Below are 18,959 nucleotides of genomic sequence, written 5' to 3' on the forward strand. Positions count from 1 at the left end.
CACCAGATGGTCAATACTGAAATCAGATTGGTTATATTCTTTGCAGCAGACAAGGGAGAAGGTCTGTACAGTCAGCAAAAACAAGACCTGGAGCTGACAGTGGCTCAGATCATGAGCTCCTTATTGCAAAATTCAAACTTAAATGAATTAAGTTTAGGTTCTTATAATGATTACAGTAACAACTCATGCTAAGTAAAGCAGGTTTTTTAGACCTAAGATTAGTCTAAGGATGGGCATTAGAGGGTTCATACCATCTCAAAAACATCAAATCTATGTAGACATTGTTGTTTCTGGAGTGGTAGCCCACAGCACCATAGTCTCAAAGCCTATTGATTTAGGAGAGACATGAAATAAAATATATAAAATGCTTAATAAAGTTTCACTTATAAACATCTACAAGGATTAGCTTTTAATGTTAATGTTAGAATTAGGCATATAATGTTTTCACAAACTAACTGTGTAGAATTTATCCAAGTTGCAAGGACACAGCACTAACAGCGAGGCCTCTCAACAGAGATGACCTTCTTCCATGATAGTTTTCATTTCAGTTTTCCTGGTTCTCTAGGAAAAACGACTTCTGTTTTAAGTGGTAAATCAATATTCACTAGTTTATGAGATAAACCTTGACTATTTTCTGTGGGTTAGACACTGGAGATGTAGAAATCTGGAAGTCAACTCCCCTCCTCATTTCTTTCTATATCTCATGCTCACATCCGATTTAGCAGCCATCATGTCAGGTACATCCCCAAAGTGTATCCTGAATCCATCTGTTTCAATAAACTCCTAATCCTGCTGCCTCCCTACCATCAATTCTCTACCAAGCAAGCAAGTTAATTTTTAAACACATAAATCAGATCATGTCACTGCTTTGCTTAAAAGCCTCTGATGAGAGTTTCAGTTTTATAAGATGCAAAGAGTTCCAAAGATGGATGGAGGTAATGGTTGCTCAACAATATGAATGTACTTAATACCACTGAACAATGCACTTAAAAATGGTTAGTTGGTAAATTTTATGTGTATTTTATTATTTATAATAAAATATAATCATACAACAACAACAAAAAGTCTTTGATGGTTTCCCATTGTACCTAGAATAAAAACTCTGACTCTTTCACTGAGGGCTCAAGACCCTGTGTACTCATTTCTCCGAGTCATCCAGCACCAGTCTCTTCCTTGGCTCTGCTTGCTATTACTCCAGCATACTGTTTGTCCCTGCCTCTGGCCTTTGCCCTTGCCTTTGTCTCCTCCAGGACTCTTTGCTCCTCAGATCCTTTCAAATGTTCTAGAACTTTCTGACTCCCCTCCTAGTGTTGCTGTCTTCTGTCTCTGTTGACCCAATCATATCAGTCTGTCATGTTTCATTTCTTCATAACTTTTTTTGTTTAAGTTTGGATAATCTTTGTTTTGAGCTTCCGCGATGGCTCAGCGAGTAAAGAATCCACCTTCAATGCAGGAGACACAGGAGACACGGGTTCAATTCCTGGGTTGGGAAGATTCCCTGGAGAAGGAAATGGCAATCCACTCCAGTATTCTTGCCTGGAAAATCTCATTGACAGAGGAGTCTGGTGGGCTACACTCCAAAGGGTCATAAACAGTTCAGTTCAGTCATTCAGTCCTGTCTGACTCTTTATGACCCCATGGACCACAGCACGCCAGGCTTCCCTCTCCATCACTGATTCTTGGAGTTTACTCAAACTCATGTCCATCGAGTCAGTGATGCCTTCCAACCATCTCATCCTCTGTTGAACCCTTCTTCTCCCACCTTCAATCTTTCCCAGCATCAGGGTCTTTTCAAATGAGTCAGTTAGGGTCTTTTCAAATGAGTCAGTTCTTCACATCAGGTGGCCAAAGTATTGGAGTTTCAGCTTTAGCATCAGTCCTTCCAATGAATATTCAGGACTGATTTCCTTTAGGATGGACTGGTTGGATCTCCTTGCAGTGGAAGGGGCTCTCAAGAGTCTTCTTCAACACCACAGTTCAAAAGCATCAATTCTTTGGCGCTCAGCTTTCTTTATAGTCCTCACATCCATACATGACTACTGGAAAAACCATCACTTTGACTAGATGGACCTTTGTTGGCAAAGTAATGTCTCTGCTTTTTAAGATACTGTCTAGGTTGGTCATAACTTTTCTTCCAAGGAGCAAGCGTCTTTTAATTTCATCACTGCATTCACTATCTGCAGTGATTTTGGGCCCCCCAAAATAAAGTCAGCCACTGTTTCCATTGTTTCCCCATCTATTTGGCATGAAGTGATGGAACCAGATTCCATGATCTTAGTTTTCTGAATGCTGAGCTTTAAGCCAACTTTTTCACTCTCCTCTTTCATCAAGAGGCTCTTCAGTTCTTTGCTTTCTGCCATAAGGGTGGTGTCATCTGCATATCTGAGGTTACTAATATTCATTTCTGTGCAACACTGCAATCCTGGATTAGGCTGGATAAATTAATTGTAGGGGGATGACAGAGAATGAGATGGTTGGATGGTATTGCTCAAACATGAGTTTGAGCAATTCTGGGAGATGGTGAAGGACAGCAAAGCTTGGCATGCTGTAGTCCTTGGGGTTGCAAAGAATCGGAGACGACTTAGTGACTGAACAACAACAAAATCCAGAAATAGAAAGCACAATGATTTAATTTAATCTTACTGTTGGTTGCTTTCCTTATACATACTTCTTTTTGAGGACCATTTGTTTTTCTTCCTTTTATGGACTTATCTGTATATGTTGTGGGTGTGTGCTCTTATGTACATGTATGTTATAATACTTTTCCTATGTTCTGATTTGTAATGGGAAAGACCAGTACGGTTTTTGTTCTCTCCAGGAGTTGTTAATCCACATGACCTACCCACCTACTCGGGGTACCATCTCCCTTCCCTGATAAGACACCATACTCTATTCCCATCCCCAACCACACTGAAACTGTTACTGCTAATTCTGGCTTGTCTCAAAGATTTGAGGTCAGTTGATTTCCCACCCTTGCTCTCATGATTCTTGGTTACTGCCTAAAAGAGAAATGCCTTACTAGGCATCACAGCCTTTCTGTTGTCTCCTCCTGCTGTTAACCACACTTCCACTGTCTTTTCTTCATTGAAGCCCTCTTCCACTGTGTTCAAACTCTGTCATATACTCATTGCCATCACCTGCCAAAAATAATATGGCTCTTCCCCATCCCACGCCTATGTATCCCTTATAAGAAAGTCCATCCACCGAGCCATTCAACAAATACTTTCCTGTCTGACATACTCCAGGTATCATCTCAGGTGCTGGAGAGGCAGCAACGCACAAAACAGAGAAAGATCCTGTTTACCCCGAGGAGCTTATATTCCAGAGTGTTATTAGGGAGTGAAGGGGAATCAGATAATAAACAAATAAATATAGAACATTGGTGAAATATATAAAAATCATGATAACCACTGCTACAGGGAAAAATCAAGCAACAAAGACAGGGTAGTCCATGGTGGTGGGGTGATGAACGTGACATTTTAGCAGAGATCCAAAGAAGTGAAGGAGTGGCCCTGGCAAGTATCTGCAAGAGAATTCCACACTGTTGGGACGGTGGTTTCAGATGTTCTTGGAGTGTTCAAGAAAGGACCAGGAGCCCGGGGTGGCTGATGCCCTCTGTGTCAGAGGATAGGTGAGAAAAGGAGAGGTCGGAGAGGTAGTCAAGGCCACTTAGGACCTTGGAGGCCATTATAGGAACTTTGACTCAGTGTGAGTGAGGTGGGAAGACATTGGGGCATTTTAAGCAGAGAAGTAACGTGAGGGTTTTCATTTTATTTTGTTTTTTTCTTCGGTGTGTTAAGTATGTTGAAGAGGAACAAAGGTGAAATAAGGGAGACCAGCTGAGAAGCTATTGCAGTCATTCAGATAAGGGAGGACCACTGTTAAGTGAAGATCAAATTGCCAACATCCGCTGGATCTTCGAAAAAGCAAGAGAGTTCCAGAAAAACATCTATTTCTGCTTTATTGACTATGCCAAAGCCTTTGACTGTGTGGATCACAATAAACTGTGGAAAATTCTGAAAGAGATGGGAATACCAGACCACCTGACCTGCCTCTTGAGAAATCTGTATGCAGGTCAGGAAGCAACAGGTAGAACTGGACATGGAACAACAGACTGGTTCCAAACAGGAAAAGGAGTACGTCAAGGCTGTATACTGTCACCCTGTTTATTTAACTTAAATGCAGAGTACATCATGAGAAACGCTGGGCTGGAAGAAGCACAAGCTGGAATCAAGACTGCCGGGAGAAATATCAATAACCTCAGATATGCAGAAAGTGAAGTGGAACTAAAAAGCCTCTTGATGAAAGTGAAAGAGGAGAGTGAAAAAGTTGGCTTAAAACTCAACATTCAGAAAACGAAGATCATGGCATCTGGTCCCATCACTTCATGGGAAATAGAAGGGGAAACAGTGGAAACAGTGTCAGACTTTATTTTTTTGGGCTCCAAAATCACTGCAGATGGTGATTGCAGCCATGAAATTAAAAGACTCTTACTCCTTGGAAGAAAAGTTATGACCAACCTAGATATCATATTGAAAAGCAGAGACATTAGTTTGTCAACAAAGGTCCGTCTAGTCAAGGCTATGGTTTTTCCAGTGGTCATGTATGGATGTGAGAGTTGGACTGTGAAGAAAGCTGAGCGCCGAAGAATTGATGCTTTTGAACTGTGGTGTTGGAGAAGACTCTTGAGAGTCCCTCGGACTGCAAGGAGATCAAACCAGTCCATTCTAAAGATCAGTTCTGGGTGTTCTTTGGAAGGAATGCTTCTAAAGCTGAAACTCCAGTACTTTGGCCACCTCATGTGAAGCGTTGACTCATTGGAAAAGACTCTGATGCTGGGAGGGATTGGGGGCAGGAGGAGAAGGGGACAACAGAGGTTGAGATGGCTGGATGGCATCACTGACTCGATGGACGTGAGTCTGAGTGAACTCCGGGAGTTGGTGATGGACAGGGAGGCCTGGCGTGGTACGATTCTTGGGGTCGCAAGGAGTCAGACACGACTGAGCGACTGAACTGAACTGAACTAAACTGTTAAGTGAAAAGCGACTTGGATTCCAGAATTTATTTAGAAGGGTGTTGTCAGGATTTGCTAGTGGATTTGATGTAGGGGTAAGAGGAATGGAGGATTTTTTTTGTACTCTAAATTACTACGTGTTTGGATGGACTGGCCAGAATCCCAGTATCCTGCCATCGCCACATCTGAAGCAGACTACCTTTTCCATTTTCATATGCGAATAGAACACAGGGCTCCTTTTTTGATGCTTCCCTCTGCAGCTTTACTCTCTCCTGTTCTTAACCCACTTTGTCTATCATTGCCCCTCCTGAGTCTCACATGCTTTGGACTTTGACATCTGACTTGGTTTGGCATCTCCCCTTCAGCTATTGCTCTGGGAAACTTCAAAACCCTTTCAGAAGCCAACTTAGGAGTAGCCTTCTCAGAAAAGTTCATTGTCTGACCCAACTGTGATAAGTTCTACCACACTGAGACTGCCTGCTTTCATAGCCTATCTCTGGGACTTTTAACCTGGATATGTGCCAAGAAAAACATTATCAGTTCTAAAAGCCCTTCTTCAAACCGTAGTCTCTGGTTTATCGGCTCTCTTACACCTCCCCTTCTTTATTTTTCCCTTCCAGTGTTATTGAGATACAATTGACGTACATAAACTCTGTATAAGTTTACAGTATAATTATTTGACTTATACATCCTGAAATGATGACCTCAGTAAGTTTAGGGAGCTTTTCAGTGAACTTTAGTGAACTTTGCAGAACAAATCTGAAACTTGGGGGTGGGACTCCAGCATCGGTAGTTCTTAATGTTCTCCATCATCTCATAGTTACAAACTTAAAAAAATAAATTATTTTACCTTGTGATGAGAACTCTTAGGGTTTACTCTTGTGACAACTTTCCTATATATAAAACGTACAGCAGTGTTAACTATATTTATCATGTTGTTACATCCCTGATTCTTATCTATCTTATAACCAGATGTTTGTACCTTTGCTGCCTTTATCCAATACCCTCTCCTTACATCCCTTGCCTCTCAAGCCACAAATCTGATATCTTTTTCTATGACTTTGTTTTTGAAATACAATTGACCTACAACACTATATTAGTTCCTGGTACAGCATAGTGATTTGGTATTTCCATACATTTTGAAATGATCACTGTGGTAAGTCTAGTTACCATCTATTATCATGTACAGATATTACATAATTACTGATGATTTTCCCCACACAGTACCTATCATACCCGTGACTCATTTATTTTGTAACTGTGAGTCAACCTCTTAACTTCCTTTATCTATTTCTCTCCTCCCCTCACCCGTCCTCCTGTACTCATAGTGTGCGTGCTAAGTCGCTTCAGTCATGTTCGACTCTTTGGAACCCTATGGACTGTAACCCACCAGGCTCCTCTGTCCCTGGGATTCTCCAGGCAAGAATACTGGAGTGGGTTGCCACGCCTTCCTCCAGGGGATCTTCCTGGCTCAGGGATCGAACCCGCATCTCTTATGTCTCCTGAATTGGCAGGCGGGTTCTTTACCACTAGCACCACCTGAGAAGCCCTTTTACTCTCAGAAAGACCTTCATTTTCCCTTAGTCTCTCAGCTCTCTACTTCTGTGTTTGTCTGGCAAAACCCTAACTCCAAATTAACCCTATAGTCTTCTTCTGAACATATACCTAGGCAGCTGAACAGAATTGCAGAAAGCTGGGTAAAAAGGTAAATTGATACTCTATTAATGTATAGTTTCCAGACTCAGGTATACTCTGACCAACATTACTTAATCCTTTCACTCCGTGACTCTCAACCTTGGCTGCAAAACAGAATCTTCTTGGAACTTTAAAAAAGTCTCAATACCTGGGCTGTCTAGGCCAATTCAATCTGAAATTTCAGGGTGGATCTCCAGCACCAGGAGTTCTTAATGTCCTCTGGGTGATTCCAGTATGCAACTGAGATTGAGAAACACTGCTTTCAACTTGTCCTTGAAAGATTTTCATTTTCTACGCCACACAAAACCTCTTTCTTTCACTACCCTCCAAAACCTTCCTCCCTAACCCTGTTTTATCTTACTAATCAACCTCACCTCCTACCTTGCTAGAAAACTTGAAGGTTTTGTTGGTGAATCTTTCAATTTCTTGTCCCCATTTAGTCAACTGAACTTTTTAAGCAGTTTATTTATTTTTGGCTGTGTTGGGTCTTCGTTGCTGCACGTGGACTTTCTCTAGCTGCGGCAAGTGGGGGGCTACTCTTCCTTGAGGTGCTCAGGCTTCTCATTGCTGTGGCTTCCCTTGTTGCAGAGCACAGGCTCTAGGCAGGCAGGCTTTAATAATGGTGGTGTACAGGCTTCAGTGTCCCGCAGCACATGGAATCTTCCCAGACCAGGGGTCAAACCCATGTCCCCTGCATTGGCAAGTAGATTCTTAACCACTGGACCACCAGTGGGTAAGGACCACTAGGACCACTAGGAAGTCCTAGTCAGCTAAACTTTGAACTGGGGCATGGTTAGTGCCAGGCGTTGTGCTGGGCATTGGGCATAGAGTGGCGGGCAGGATCAGAACAGTCCAGGCCATCCTGGAGCTTTCAGTACAGTGCCACAGGAGGCGGGTAAATTGTGGCACGTGGTGAGGCAATCAGGTGTCACTGGAGCACACAGGAAAGGCCCTAATTTAGACTCGTGCCAGGAAGGCTGATTCCCTGCATCAGCTCATCTATGACCTGTCCTCCTTTCTCTTGCCCTTCATGGAGGATGATCTGCCAGACTCACCATCATGCTGGCCTGTGTCTCCATCCCTTCTATTTCTCCTCCACACATTCCTTGGTTGTCCCTCCCTGTTTCTGTCTATTGTTTCTTCCTCTCACTGTAAAAATTCTTAAGGTTTTACCAGAATGATAAAGCTTGATCGTGCATCTCTTTCCTCTTCTCTAGCCTTCACAAGCTGTCCTTTTGGACTCTTCCTTTTTCATCTTCTTTGTGAGATTTCTTCCCTCAGCCTACCTGTTAAATGATGGTATTCTCCACAATTTTTCTCATTCATCCATAACTGATTTTAATCACCATCTAGACATGTGCTGTGTGCTAAATCACTTCAGTCGTGTCCAGCTCTTTTCGACCCCATGGACTGTAGCCTGCCGGGATCCTCTGTCCATGGGGATTCTCCAGGCAAGAATACTGGAGTGGATTGCTGTGCCCTTCTCCAGGGGATCTTCCCAACCCAGGGATTGAACCCATGTTTCTTACGTCGCCTGCATTGGTTGGTGGGTTCTTTACCCCTAGCACCACCTGGGAAGGAAAGCTTCCCAAATCTGTATCGATCTTCAGCCTTGACCTCCCTCCCGAGTGCCTGCAGCCATCTCGACCTGAATGTCCCACAGGCTTGTCACATTGGAATTTATTAATTCCCTATTCCCTATTAATTCCCTATTCCTCTTTCTGTGTTCCTTATCTCCTCTGGTGACACTGTCATGCACATAGTCACCCCAACCAAACCAGTAAATTCTGTCACACTACCCTATGTCTTTATGGTGTCTGGTGAACCACCAAGCCCTTCCTGCATTGCCTCATACATTTTCCTTGGCTTTGTTTCTACTACCGTGGCATGTCAACAGATCATCTCTGTCTTTGTTTAGGCCTTTCAGCATTTCTCACTGGGATGATTGCAATTAAATCCTAACTGGTCTCCCTGCCTTTAAGGCTCACACCCTGACATTCATCCTTCATCAGGTAGGTCACAACACTTTTTTGGGAGACATCCTTCAGAAGCTCCCTCTGCCTTTGCTAAGGCTGCACACTGTACTGAGAGGGTGCTTCTGGGGTGAGGGCGCGTCTTGAGGGTGGGGGTCTAGGGGATGGGGCTCCAGCAGAACCGTGTGGTTAAGTTCTTTTATGTCATTGTGCTTCAGCATAATATTTTGCCTTTTGAAAGCTTTCCATTGCCTGTGCACCACCTTTTCTTGCTCTTTCTCATTTGTACTTCTTCCTCAATGCATTCGTTATCCCAAAGTGCTCAGTTCCTGCCAATCATTAAGAAGTAGCTCAGATCTCATGTCTTTTAGGAGGTCTTCTTATCATTCACATCCTTATTAATTTATTCACTGAGATTCATGGGACATCTGCGTTGTCTCAGGCAGCCAACAACATCAAAAAAGGTGTAGAAGATGGGAGCGTACCTGGGTGTATTCGAGCAGTGCTCCTTAGATTATCTGTGGTGATAGACCAGTTGAGTTGTTCTTTGTTTTGGATCTATCATGGAACAATAAGTAGTCCTGTTGCACATGATTAAAATGCAGTTTGCATCACATGTGACTCACCAGATTAATTCAACAACACCCAAACTGGTCTATACCTTGTTCAGCAAGTATCACATACTTAAATGTCACTGAATTGTCAGGCTGCCATAAACATTTCCAAATACTTGATTTCTGGACTAACCTCGGACCAGAATGGTAATAAACCATTCGGACATCAGCACCAGTCCACTGGCCAGCTTTGAGTAGCAATGTACTAGAGGGTTGGCTGTAGATGCTATGGTAGGAGAGAAGACAGTCACACCAGGGACTCAAAAGACTAGACAGAGTAGAGCTGCAAGGTGGGCAGAGCCCTGTTCAGTTCAGTTTAGTCTCTCAGTCGTGTCTGACTAATTGCAGCACGCCAGGCCTCCCTGTCCATCACCAACTCCCGGAGTTCACTCAAACTCACATCCATTGAGTCGGTGATGCCATCCAGAGAAGGGCAAAAAAATTTTTTTTTAAAGATATGCTCACCAGCTAGGTGAACAAGTCATTTTAGCCACAAGGAGAAATTGGAGCATAGAGAAAGGGAAGGTGGAGTAGGCTGGGACCACAAAGACTAGGATTGTTGTTTTTGTTCAGTTGCTAAGTCCTATCTGACTCTTTGCAATACCAGGGACTGCAGCACAACAGCCTCCCCTATCCAGTGATGCTGATAAAGTGCTGCACTCAACATATCAGCACATTTGGAAAACTCAGCAGTGGCCGTAGGACTGGAAAAGGTCAGTTTTCATTCCAATTCCAAAGAAGGGCAATGCCAAAGAATGTTCAAACCACCGTACATTTGTACTCATTTCACATGCTGGTAAGTTTATGCTGAAAATCCATCAAGCTAGGATTCAGCAGTATGTGAACTGAGAACTTCCAGGTGTAAAAACTGGGTTTAGAAAAGGCAGTGGAACCAGAGATCAAAATTGCCAACATCTACTGGATCATAGAAAAGGCAAGGGAATTCCAGAAAAGTGTCTACTTCTGCTTCATTGATTAAAGCCTTTGACTGTGTGGATCACAACAAACTGTGGATAATTCTTACAGAAATGAGAGTACCTGACCACCTTACCTGTCCCCTGAGAAACTTGTATGCAAGTCAAGAATACCAGTTAGAACCAGACTTGAAACAACTAATTGGTTCCTAATTGGGAAAGGAGTATGACAAGACTGTATGTTGCAACCCTTTATTTAACTTATATGCAGAGTACATCATGAGAAATGCCAGGCTGGATTAATGATAAGCTGGAATCAAGATTGGCGGGAGAAATGTCAATAACCTTAGATATGCAGATGATATCACTCTAATGGCAGAAGGTGAAGAAGAACTAAAGATCCTCTTGGTGAGGGTGAAAAGAGGAGAGTGGAAAAGCTGGCTTAAAACAACATTCAAAAAAGTAAGATCATGGCATCTTGTCCCATCACTTCATGGCAAATAAAAGGGGAAAAGGTGGAAACAGTGACAGATTTTCTTTTCTTGGGCTCCAAAATCACTGCAGACGGTGGCTGCAGGCATGAAATTAAAAGATTCTTGCTCCTTGGAAGGAAAGCTATGACAAACCTAGAGTATTAAAAAGCAGAGACATCACTTTGCCGACAAAGGTCCATCTAGTCAAATCTATGGGTTTTACCAGTAGTCATGTATGGATATGAGAGGTGGACCATAGAGAAGGCTGAACTTCAAAGAATTGATGCTTTTGAATTATGGTGCTGAAGAAGACTCTTGAGAGTCTCTTGAACTGCAAGGAGATCAAACCAGTCAATCCTAAAAGAAATCCACCCTCAATATTCATTGGAAGAACTGATGCTGAAGCTGAAACTCCAGTAATTGGGCCATCTGATGTGAAGAGCTGACTCATTTGAAAAGACCCTGATGCTAGGAAAGATTGAAGGCAAAAGGAAAAGAGGGTGACAGAGGATGAAATGTTTCAATAGCATCCCCGACTCAAGGACATGAATTTGAGCAAACTCCAGGCGATGGTGAAGGTAGCAGGAGCATAGTAAATGGGGGTGCTATAAGGTAAGTGATGAGGCTTCAGAGTCAGCAGGAGTTGATTTTATTCATTCAGCAAATACTTTCCAAGAATCAACTATGTACCAGATCCTTCCTAGGCACTGGAGACAGAAGCCAAGCAGAGACAGTTTTCTATCTAGTATAGCTTAGGAGGGTCTCTAAGAGTAGACAGAGTTAGGCTTTAACTGCAAGCAGTCTTTGAAGCATTTTGAGCTGGAACGTGGCATAGTCAGTTTAATCCTTGAGAAAATGACCCTGGTGAATTGAAAGAAATGGATTTGGGGAAATGGATAGCTATTGAATCAGGAAAGTTAGTTTAGGGGTGGTTATAGTAATCAAGGGAAGAGATGATAAAGATCAGAAAGTAGCAGTCAGTGGTTTGGGGAAGAAGTGAAGGTGAGGGAAAGAGATGTATGAGAAAAATTATTGGAGTGATATAAATTAGTGGTCTTGAAGGGTCAGTTGAGTTTAGGATGGCTTTCAGTTTCTGACGATTAGGTTGCTGTTCAGTTGCTAAGTCATGTCCCACTCTTTGTGACCCCATGGACTGTAGCCACAAGGCTCCTCTGTCCATGGGATTTACCAGACAAGAATGTTAGAATGAGTTGCCATTTCTTTCTTAAGGGGTTTTCCTGACCCAGGGTTAGAACCTGGGTCCTCTGCATTGGCAGGTAGTTTCTTTACTGCTGAGCCACCAGGGAAGCCAGATGATTAAGGCTGGTGGTCCAATTAATTCATTGGAAAAGGGTACAGTGAAGCACAAGCTGGAATCAAGATTGCTGGGGAAAATATCAATAACCTCAGATATGCAGATGACACCACCCTTATGACAGAGGATTGAGATGGTTGGATGGCATCACTGACTCAATGGACATGACTTTGAATAAACTCTGGGAGTTGATGATGGACGGGGAGGCCTGGCGTGCTGCAGTCCCTGGGGTCGCAAAGAGTTGGACACGACTGAGCGACTGAACTGAACTGTGGGTGCAAAGGAAGGGGAAGGGATTAGAGGAGTGGTAAGTACAACATCTGAGGACGTTATGCAGTTAGGTGCCTCTTCTCTGTGCTCCTACACTGTGTTGTGCTAACCTCTATCATAGAATTGTTTACTGGGTTTCTAAGCTTATAAACTCCTTGAGAACATGTACTTACTTTTCTGTCCTAAACGTTTGGCAGCGAGCCTAACATGAACAGGCTCCTCAAGTGGTTCTTTAGCTGAACAGAAAGGGAGAATCTTGATTTTCTATTGCTGCCATAACCAATCATCACACACTTAGTGAATTAAAGTAACAGAAAGTTACTATATATAGGTCTGTAGATCAGAAGTCCAGGTTGGTATGGCACATGGAACTGTGCTTAATATTATGTGGCAGCCTGGATACAAGGGGAGTTTTGGGGAGAATGGATATGTGTATATGTATGGCTGAGTCCCTTTGCTCTTCACCTGAAACTATCACAACATTGTTAATTGACAATACCCCAATACAAAATTAAAAGATTTTTAAAAATTAAAAAAAAAAGAAAGAAATCCAGGTTGGGAAGGGTAAATGATGTGCTCTGTGTTTTACAAGATGTTGGCCATCTTTGCTCTTATCAGAGGCCTCTAGAAAGAATCTGTTTCCCAGCTCATTCAGTTTGCTGGCAGAATTCAGTTCTTTGTGGCTGAAGGACTGAGGTCCCTGTGTTGACTGTCATCAAGGGCCACCTTAGCTCCTAGGGGAGCTCTTTCCATCCAGTCCTTGAATGTGGGCCTCTACATTTGAGCACCACCCACAATTCACTGAATCCTTCTGCTTCCAGTCTCTGTCTTCCTTTCTTCTCCCAGTCAGACAGTTCTCTGCTTGAAAGGGCTCATGTGATTATATTGGGCCCACCTGGATAATCCACGATAATCTTCCTACTTTAAGGTCTCTAACCTTAATTCGATCTATAATAGAGTCCCTTTTCTATGTAACATAGTCGCAGATTCCAAGTCTAGGGCATGCACATTTCAGGGGAGGTGGTAACAGTACTAACCCTATTAGTAATTATCCACCAAGTTGTGTGGTGATTACGATCATGTTTCTTAATTATTTATTAATTCCAGCATATCCCATTTGTACAGGGGAGGACAATGAGATTGAGGCTGGCCCAGGTCAGAGGGAAATGGGAGCTGAGGGAGATGACAGTCCTTCAGTGTCTACTATTCCTTCCAGTCATCTGTCTTTTTATCTGTCCCATCCATCCATCCCATCCAGTCATCCTTTCAACCTGTCATTCATAAACATTTGAGTACCTGCTTTGTTATAAGAGTCTATCCTAGGTTGGAAAATGCAGGAGTGAGTGAACTACAAAGATAAATGGCTCCTGATTTCTGTTAGCTTGTTTTCAGTATATTGATGTCTACATCAAATTTTCATTAGTTCATACCATGTACTGGTGAGTTTGGCTTGTCTTAATAAGTTTTCTTACCTGCTTTAGTGAATAATCTTTTTTTAACATGCTTTAGCTTCATATCTTATACCAAGGATTCAGTAAATTTGTGTGATTATGATCATTACTGCTTGGGTCATTCCCTTTTATGTATGGCCATAAAATATAGGAAACATTAATAAATGTATATTATTGCTGTTTTAATTTTTAACTTTATTAAAATGAATAACCATTGTTACCAATTTCTTACCAATTTTTCCAGAGACAAGGAAGTATTTATGTTGTACATGGTAATAATTTTATTTTTAAGTGATTATTTCATTGAAGCTTAAAGGTACTTCATTCCTTCTTATATCTACATAGTATTTCCTGATATGAATATGCTAATTTTTAACAGGTCTCATATTGGCAGACATTTAGTTAGTTTCCACTTCTTTTGCTATTAAAAATTGTGAAAAATCTTCTACGTGTACCTTTCACAGTGTTAAATACATAACACCTGGAATATTGCATTGCAACAATTGCCAAATCACTCCCACAGAGGTTGTACCAGCTCAGATTCCTACCAGCAGTATACAAGGGTGTTTATTTCACTATATCTTGGTCAGCACAGTGTGTTATGAAACTTTATGGTCTTTACCAATTTGATAAATAAAAATGGCATTTCACTTTAAATTTGAACATCAGATTGCTGAGTAAGTGTGGACATCTTTTTTGCATATATTTTAGAGTTATTAACATTTCTATTTCTTTTTCTATAAACTATCCACATTTCTTATCCATTTCTCTGTTGGGTTGTTGGCTTTTTTCTTATTAATTTGCTGGCAACCTTTATGTATTAAGGAAACTAGCCATTTGGGAGATAAGCTGCATCTATTTTTCTTTCTGTTTGACTTGTCTTTTCTTTCCCTCCTCATATTTATTTATTTGACTGTGACAGATCTTAGTTGTGGCAGGTAGGATTTGTTGTTGTTGCTGTGGCATGCAGAGTCTTTAGTCAGTTGCAGCCTGTGGGATCTAGTTCCCTGACCAGGAATGGAAATTGGGCCCCCTGCACTGGGAGTGTGTAGTCTTAGCCACTGGACCAGCAGGGAAGTCCTTGTTTGACATGTCTTTTGATTTTGTATAACTTAGGCTTTTGACACACACACACATTTAATTTTAGGTGGGCTTCACATGTTTACAAACTGGACATGTCTGACTTCTTGACTTTGTGTTGTGGTTGGAAAGACCATTCCTCATTTCAGAATTATGAAAGAATTATCTCAGATTTCACAAAATGTTTTTTAAACTTTTTATTTTGAAATAGTTATAGAATCATAGGTAGTTGCAAAATTAGTATGGAAAGGTCCTTCACTCGGTTCCCCCCAGTCACCAGGAATTTTTATAGTTTCTTTTATTTTTTTGTATGCAAAACGTGCTTATGGGGATGGTTTCCCATTCATCTTGATACAGGGTACTTTTAGTGCTGCTTCCGTCTGAAAGAGCATCCTTCTGTAAGCCTTGCCTTTCCTCCTGTAGGCCGGCAGTGGACAGTAGAGCAGCCAACACACAAGACTACTGTTTGTGCATGGCGAAAGACGGTGGTGATTTTATAGCATCCTGGGCATTTTACATCCATGAAATAGTAACTGGGGCTCTGCACCAGGCGCTTCTTCTTGTGTTTCGTCTTCTCCTCTTCTGGAGAGGGATGAAGAAGATCCTTTGCGAGAGGCATGTTCTCGTGAGGAGGTCGTCACCGCCGGAAAAAGCAGTTTCATTTTTTAAATGTTTAAATTTTTTATTTCTCTGAAGTTTATTTTGGTATGAGATGTGGATTCCAATTTCTTTCCAATTGGTAACCCATTTGTCTAACATTATTTACTGTCATCTATATTTTCCCCAATAATTGAAAATGCATAGGGACTTCCCAGGTGGCTCAGTGGTAAAGAGTCTGCCTGACATTGCAGGAGACACAGGTTCGATCCTTGGTCCGGGAAGATCCCACATGACTTGGAGCAACTTGTGCACCACAAGTGTTGTGCCTATGCTCTAGAGACTGGAAGCCGCAACTGCTGAGCTTCTGCAACACAATTATTGAGCCTATGCTTTACAACGAGTGAAGCCACCGCAATGAGAAGCCAACACACCATATCTAGAGAGTAGCCCCTGCTCGCGGCATCTAGAGGAAAGCCCGTGCAGCAACGAAGACCCAGCACAGCCAAAAATTAAAATTAAAATTAAAAAAATGTATCTGTCAATCATATGCTAAATTCCTGCATATACTGGTTAATTTTTTCAAATATTTAAAGTATCACAACCAGGGAATTCCCTGACCATCCAGTGGCTAAGGGGCTTCCCAGGTGGCGCTAGTGGTAAAGAATCTGCCTGTAAATGCAGGAGACATAAGAGATGCAGGTTCAATCCCTGGGTTGGGAAGATTCCCTGGAGGAAGGCATGGCAACTCACTGCAGTATTCTTGCCTGGAGAATCCCATGGACAGAGGAGCCTGGTGGGATCGCAAAGAGTTTGACATGGCTGAAGTGACTTAGCATGCATGCATGCCAGTGCTTAGGACTCCAGGCTTTCCTTGCCGAGGGTCCAGATTCAATTCCTTGTTGAGGAACTAAGATCCCACAAGCTGTGAAGCAAATAAATAAGTAAGGAAGTATCATAACATGAAGAGACACTAAACTCTCAGTGTATATTTCCCATGAGCTACATGTTGAGATGACCAGAGTTGACCTTGTTTCAAAATTATTTTGGTATAATTTGGCCTGTTGGTCTAGAATTAACTTTGTACTGTTGTGGGTGTGCTAGGATACAGGTAAATAATTCACTCCTTGGCCTCCAGGAGTTCATCTTAGCTTATTGATCCCAATCTGTTAAAGTAAGGCCTTTAGAATAAGTAGTAATTAAGGTGAACCACACAATTAATCTCACAAAACCTTTCTGAGGGATGTATATTATCTCCATGTTGTAGATAGGAAATAGAGACTTAGAAAGATTAAAATTGCCCAGATCCAGGTCTAGAACAAGTGGGCAGAGCACAGACATGTTCTGGCCTTGTTATTAGCATGATCCCACACTGTGCTAGGACATGCCTCAGGCCTGCCGGAGATGTCTCTTTACTCCATCAGTCTAAGATAAAAACTGACATCACTTCTAGGCTGCAACATAACTCCATTGTTCCCTTTTGCCTTAGCAAACCTAAATCACCATTTTTAGTTCTTGCTTTCCAATGAAAAGGCTAAGCAAAGACAGATAACTTTTCCAAGGTTTTTCTGGTATCACTCTGGTTTTCCTAAAGGAAAAACAAAATACTCATCTGCTTATTGAGTTATCTGAATTTAAGGAATAGATTTAGATAATTCTTAAATTATTTTCCAGTTCTGTGATTCAAGATACATGTTTTTTAACCTTGCTACTTGTTTTCCATAGTTTGATGTGCCTATATAGGAGAGAGTGAACAAAAGCATTTAAAGAATGACAAGTATTTTTATGTGGGTTATATAAAGGGAAAACATGCTAGAAATTCTTTAATCCAATTAAAATCACATCTGTTAGGGGAAGTCCCGTAGGCTGATTATTGTGTAATATAATAGCAGTCTTGATTTCAGTTCGTTACATTAGCTTGCTAGGATATATTTAAAGTTGTTCAGTCGCTAAGTTGTGTCTGACTCATTGGAGCCTCATGGACTGTAACACACCCATCTCCTATGCCCTCCACTATCTCCTGGAGTTTAATCACATTCATGTCCATTGAGTCAGTGATGCTGTCTAGCCATCTCATCCTCTGCTGTCCTCTTTTCCTTTTGCCTTCAGTCTTGCCCAGGTTCAGGATCTTTTCCAATGAGTTGACTCTTTGAATCAGGTGGCCAAAATATTGAAGCTTCAGCTTCAGCAACAGTCCTTCCGATGAATATTGAGGGTGGGTTTCCTTTAGGATTGACTGATTGGATCTCCTTGCAGTCCAAGGGACTCTCAAGAGTCTTTTCCGGCACCACTGTTTGAAAGCATCAATTCTTTGGCATTCAGTCCTCTTTATGGTCCAACTCTCACATCTGTATATGACTACTGGAAAAACCATAGCTTTGACTATATGGGCCTTTGTTGGCAAAGTGATGTCTTTGCTTTTTAATACGTTGGCTTTGCAGGTGGCACAAGTGGTAAAGAACCTGCCTGCCAATACCGGTTAGACTTAAGACACACAGGTTTGATCTCTGGGTTGGGAAGATCCCTGGAGGAGGAAATAGTAATTCATTCCAGTATTCTTGCCTGGAGAATCCCGTGAACAGAAGAGCCTGGTGGGCCATAGTTCATAGGGTCGCACAGAGTCGGACACGACTGAAGCGACTTGGCACGGTACAGGTTTGTCAGAGCTTTCCATCCAAGAAGCAAGGCTCTTTTAATTTCATGGCTGCAGTCACCATCCGCAGTGATTCTGGAGCCCAAGAAAAGGAAATCTGTCACTGCTTCCACTTTTTCCCCTTCTATTTGCCATGAAGTGCTGGGACCGGATGCCTTGATCTTAGTTTTTTAATGTTGGAGTTTCAAGCCAACTTTTTAAAGGCTGCCACTTAAAATTCTCTATGTGCTTTGAGTTCAAAGTTATCAATTCACACACCCTATATGGTCCACTTAAAATTTCTGTTAGTTGCAGTGTAGTGCTTGAGATGCTTTTCATGGGATAGAGGTTTAAGGTGAAGTAAAGCAGGTGAGTCTCTAGCTCTGAAGTTTCCTTTTACTGTTAAGAATTATCACAGTAGCAAAGCAAGGTCTTCCAGATGATGAGAACTTCCAGAATGGCCCAGATGTCTTGGAAGTTGTGTCTGTGTGAGGTCTCTGTGGATGGTCCTCACACTGGCTAATTTCGATATCTAGATACAGAAGTCATTTCATGTGTTTGGTAGCGGGGAGTATATTCTTAGGGTCTAGTGAGCCATACCCAAAGCTAGCCATACCCAAGAAACTGGTTCCTAAACTAGAATTCCAAGTCATTCATTTAAAATTGGTCATATATATAGACAAAACCAATATTGAGTAAATGTGCAAGTGGATAATCCTGCTCAGGAGATCCAGGTCTATGTGAGAAGATTGTTTGTTAAAATCAAAGTAAATATGTCCGATTCCATTCTCCTCTCTAGAGATGATTCTTTCTTTTAAATCCTTCATTCAGCACACCCTTCTCTGTAGGGCAGGGAAACCTAGTGAATGCTTTACCAACTGTGTTGTTGAGACTTTGAGGGGACCTCTGTTGTTCAGTTTGCATTCAGTTT

General features: G+C 41.9%; 2 protein-coding genes across 2 annotated transcripts in view; one reads left to right on the forward strand and one right to left on the reverse strand.

The window, feature by feature from the left end:
- The window catches only part of ELOVL7 (ELOVL fatty acid elongase 7), a 77,076-nt gene that overhangs the window by 13,083 nt on the left and 45,034 nt on the right, over positions 1-18,959 (forward strand). The window lies entirely within an intron of this gene.
- On the reverse strand, positions 15,083-15,471 carry LOC133233543 (small ribosomal subunit protein eS27-like). The gene has a single exon (XM_061393464.1). It carries the CDS (start codon positions 15,416-15,418, stop codon positions 15,164-15,166), a length of 255 nt encoding a protein of 84 aa, XP_061249448.1. The 5' UTR covers positions 15,419-15,471; the 3' UTR covers positions 15,083-15,163.

Source organism: Bos javanicus, chromosome 20, assembly GCF_032452875.1.
Source record: "Bos javanicus breed banteng chromosome 20, ARS-OSU_banteng_1.0, whole genome shotgun sequence".
Lineage (NCBI taxonomy): Eukaryota > Metazoa > Chordata > Mammalia > Artiodactyla > Bovidae > Bos > Bos javanicus.

What these genes read in the sequence shown, in the direction of transcription:
- LOC133233543 (XM_061393464.1), bottom strand. Translation starts at nt 15,418, where the DNA reads ATGCCTCTCGCAAAGGATCTTCTTCATCCCTCTCCAGAAGAGGAGAAG.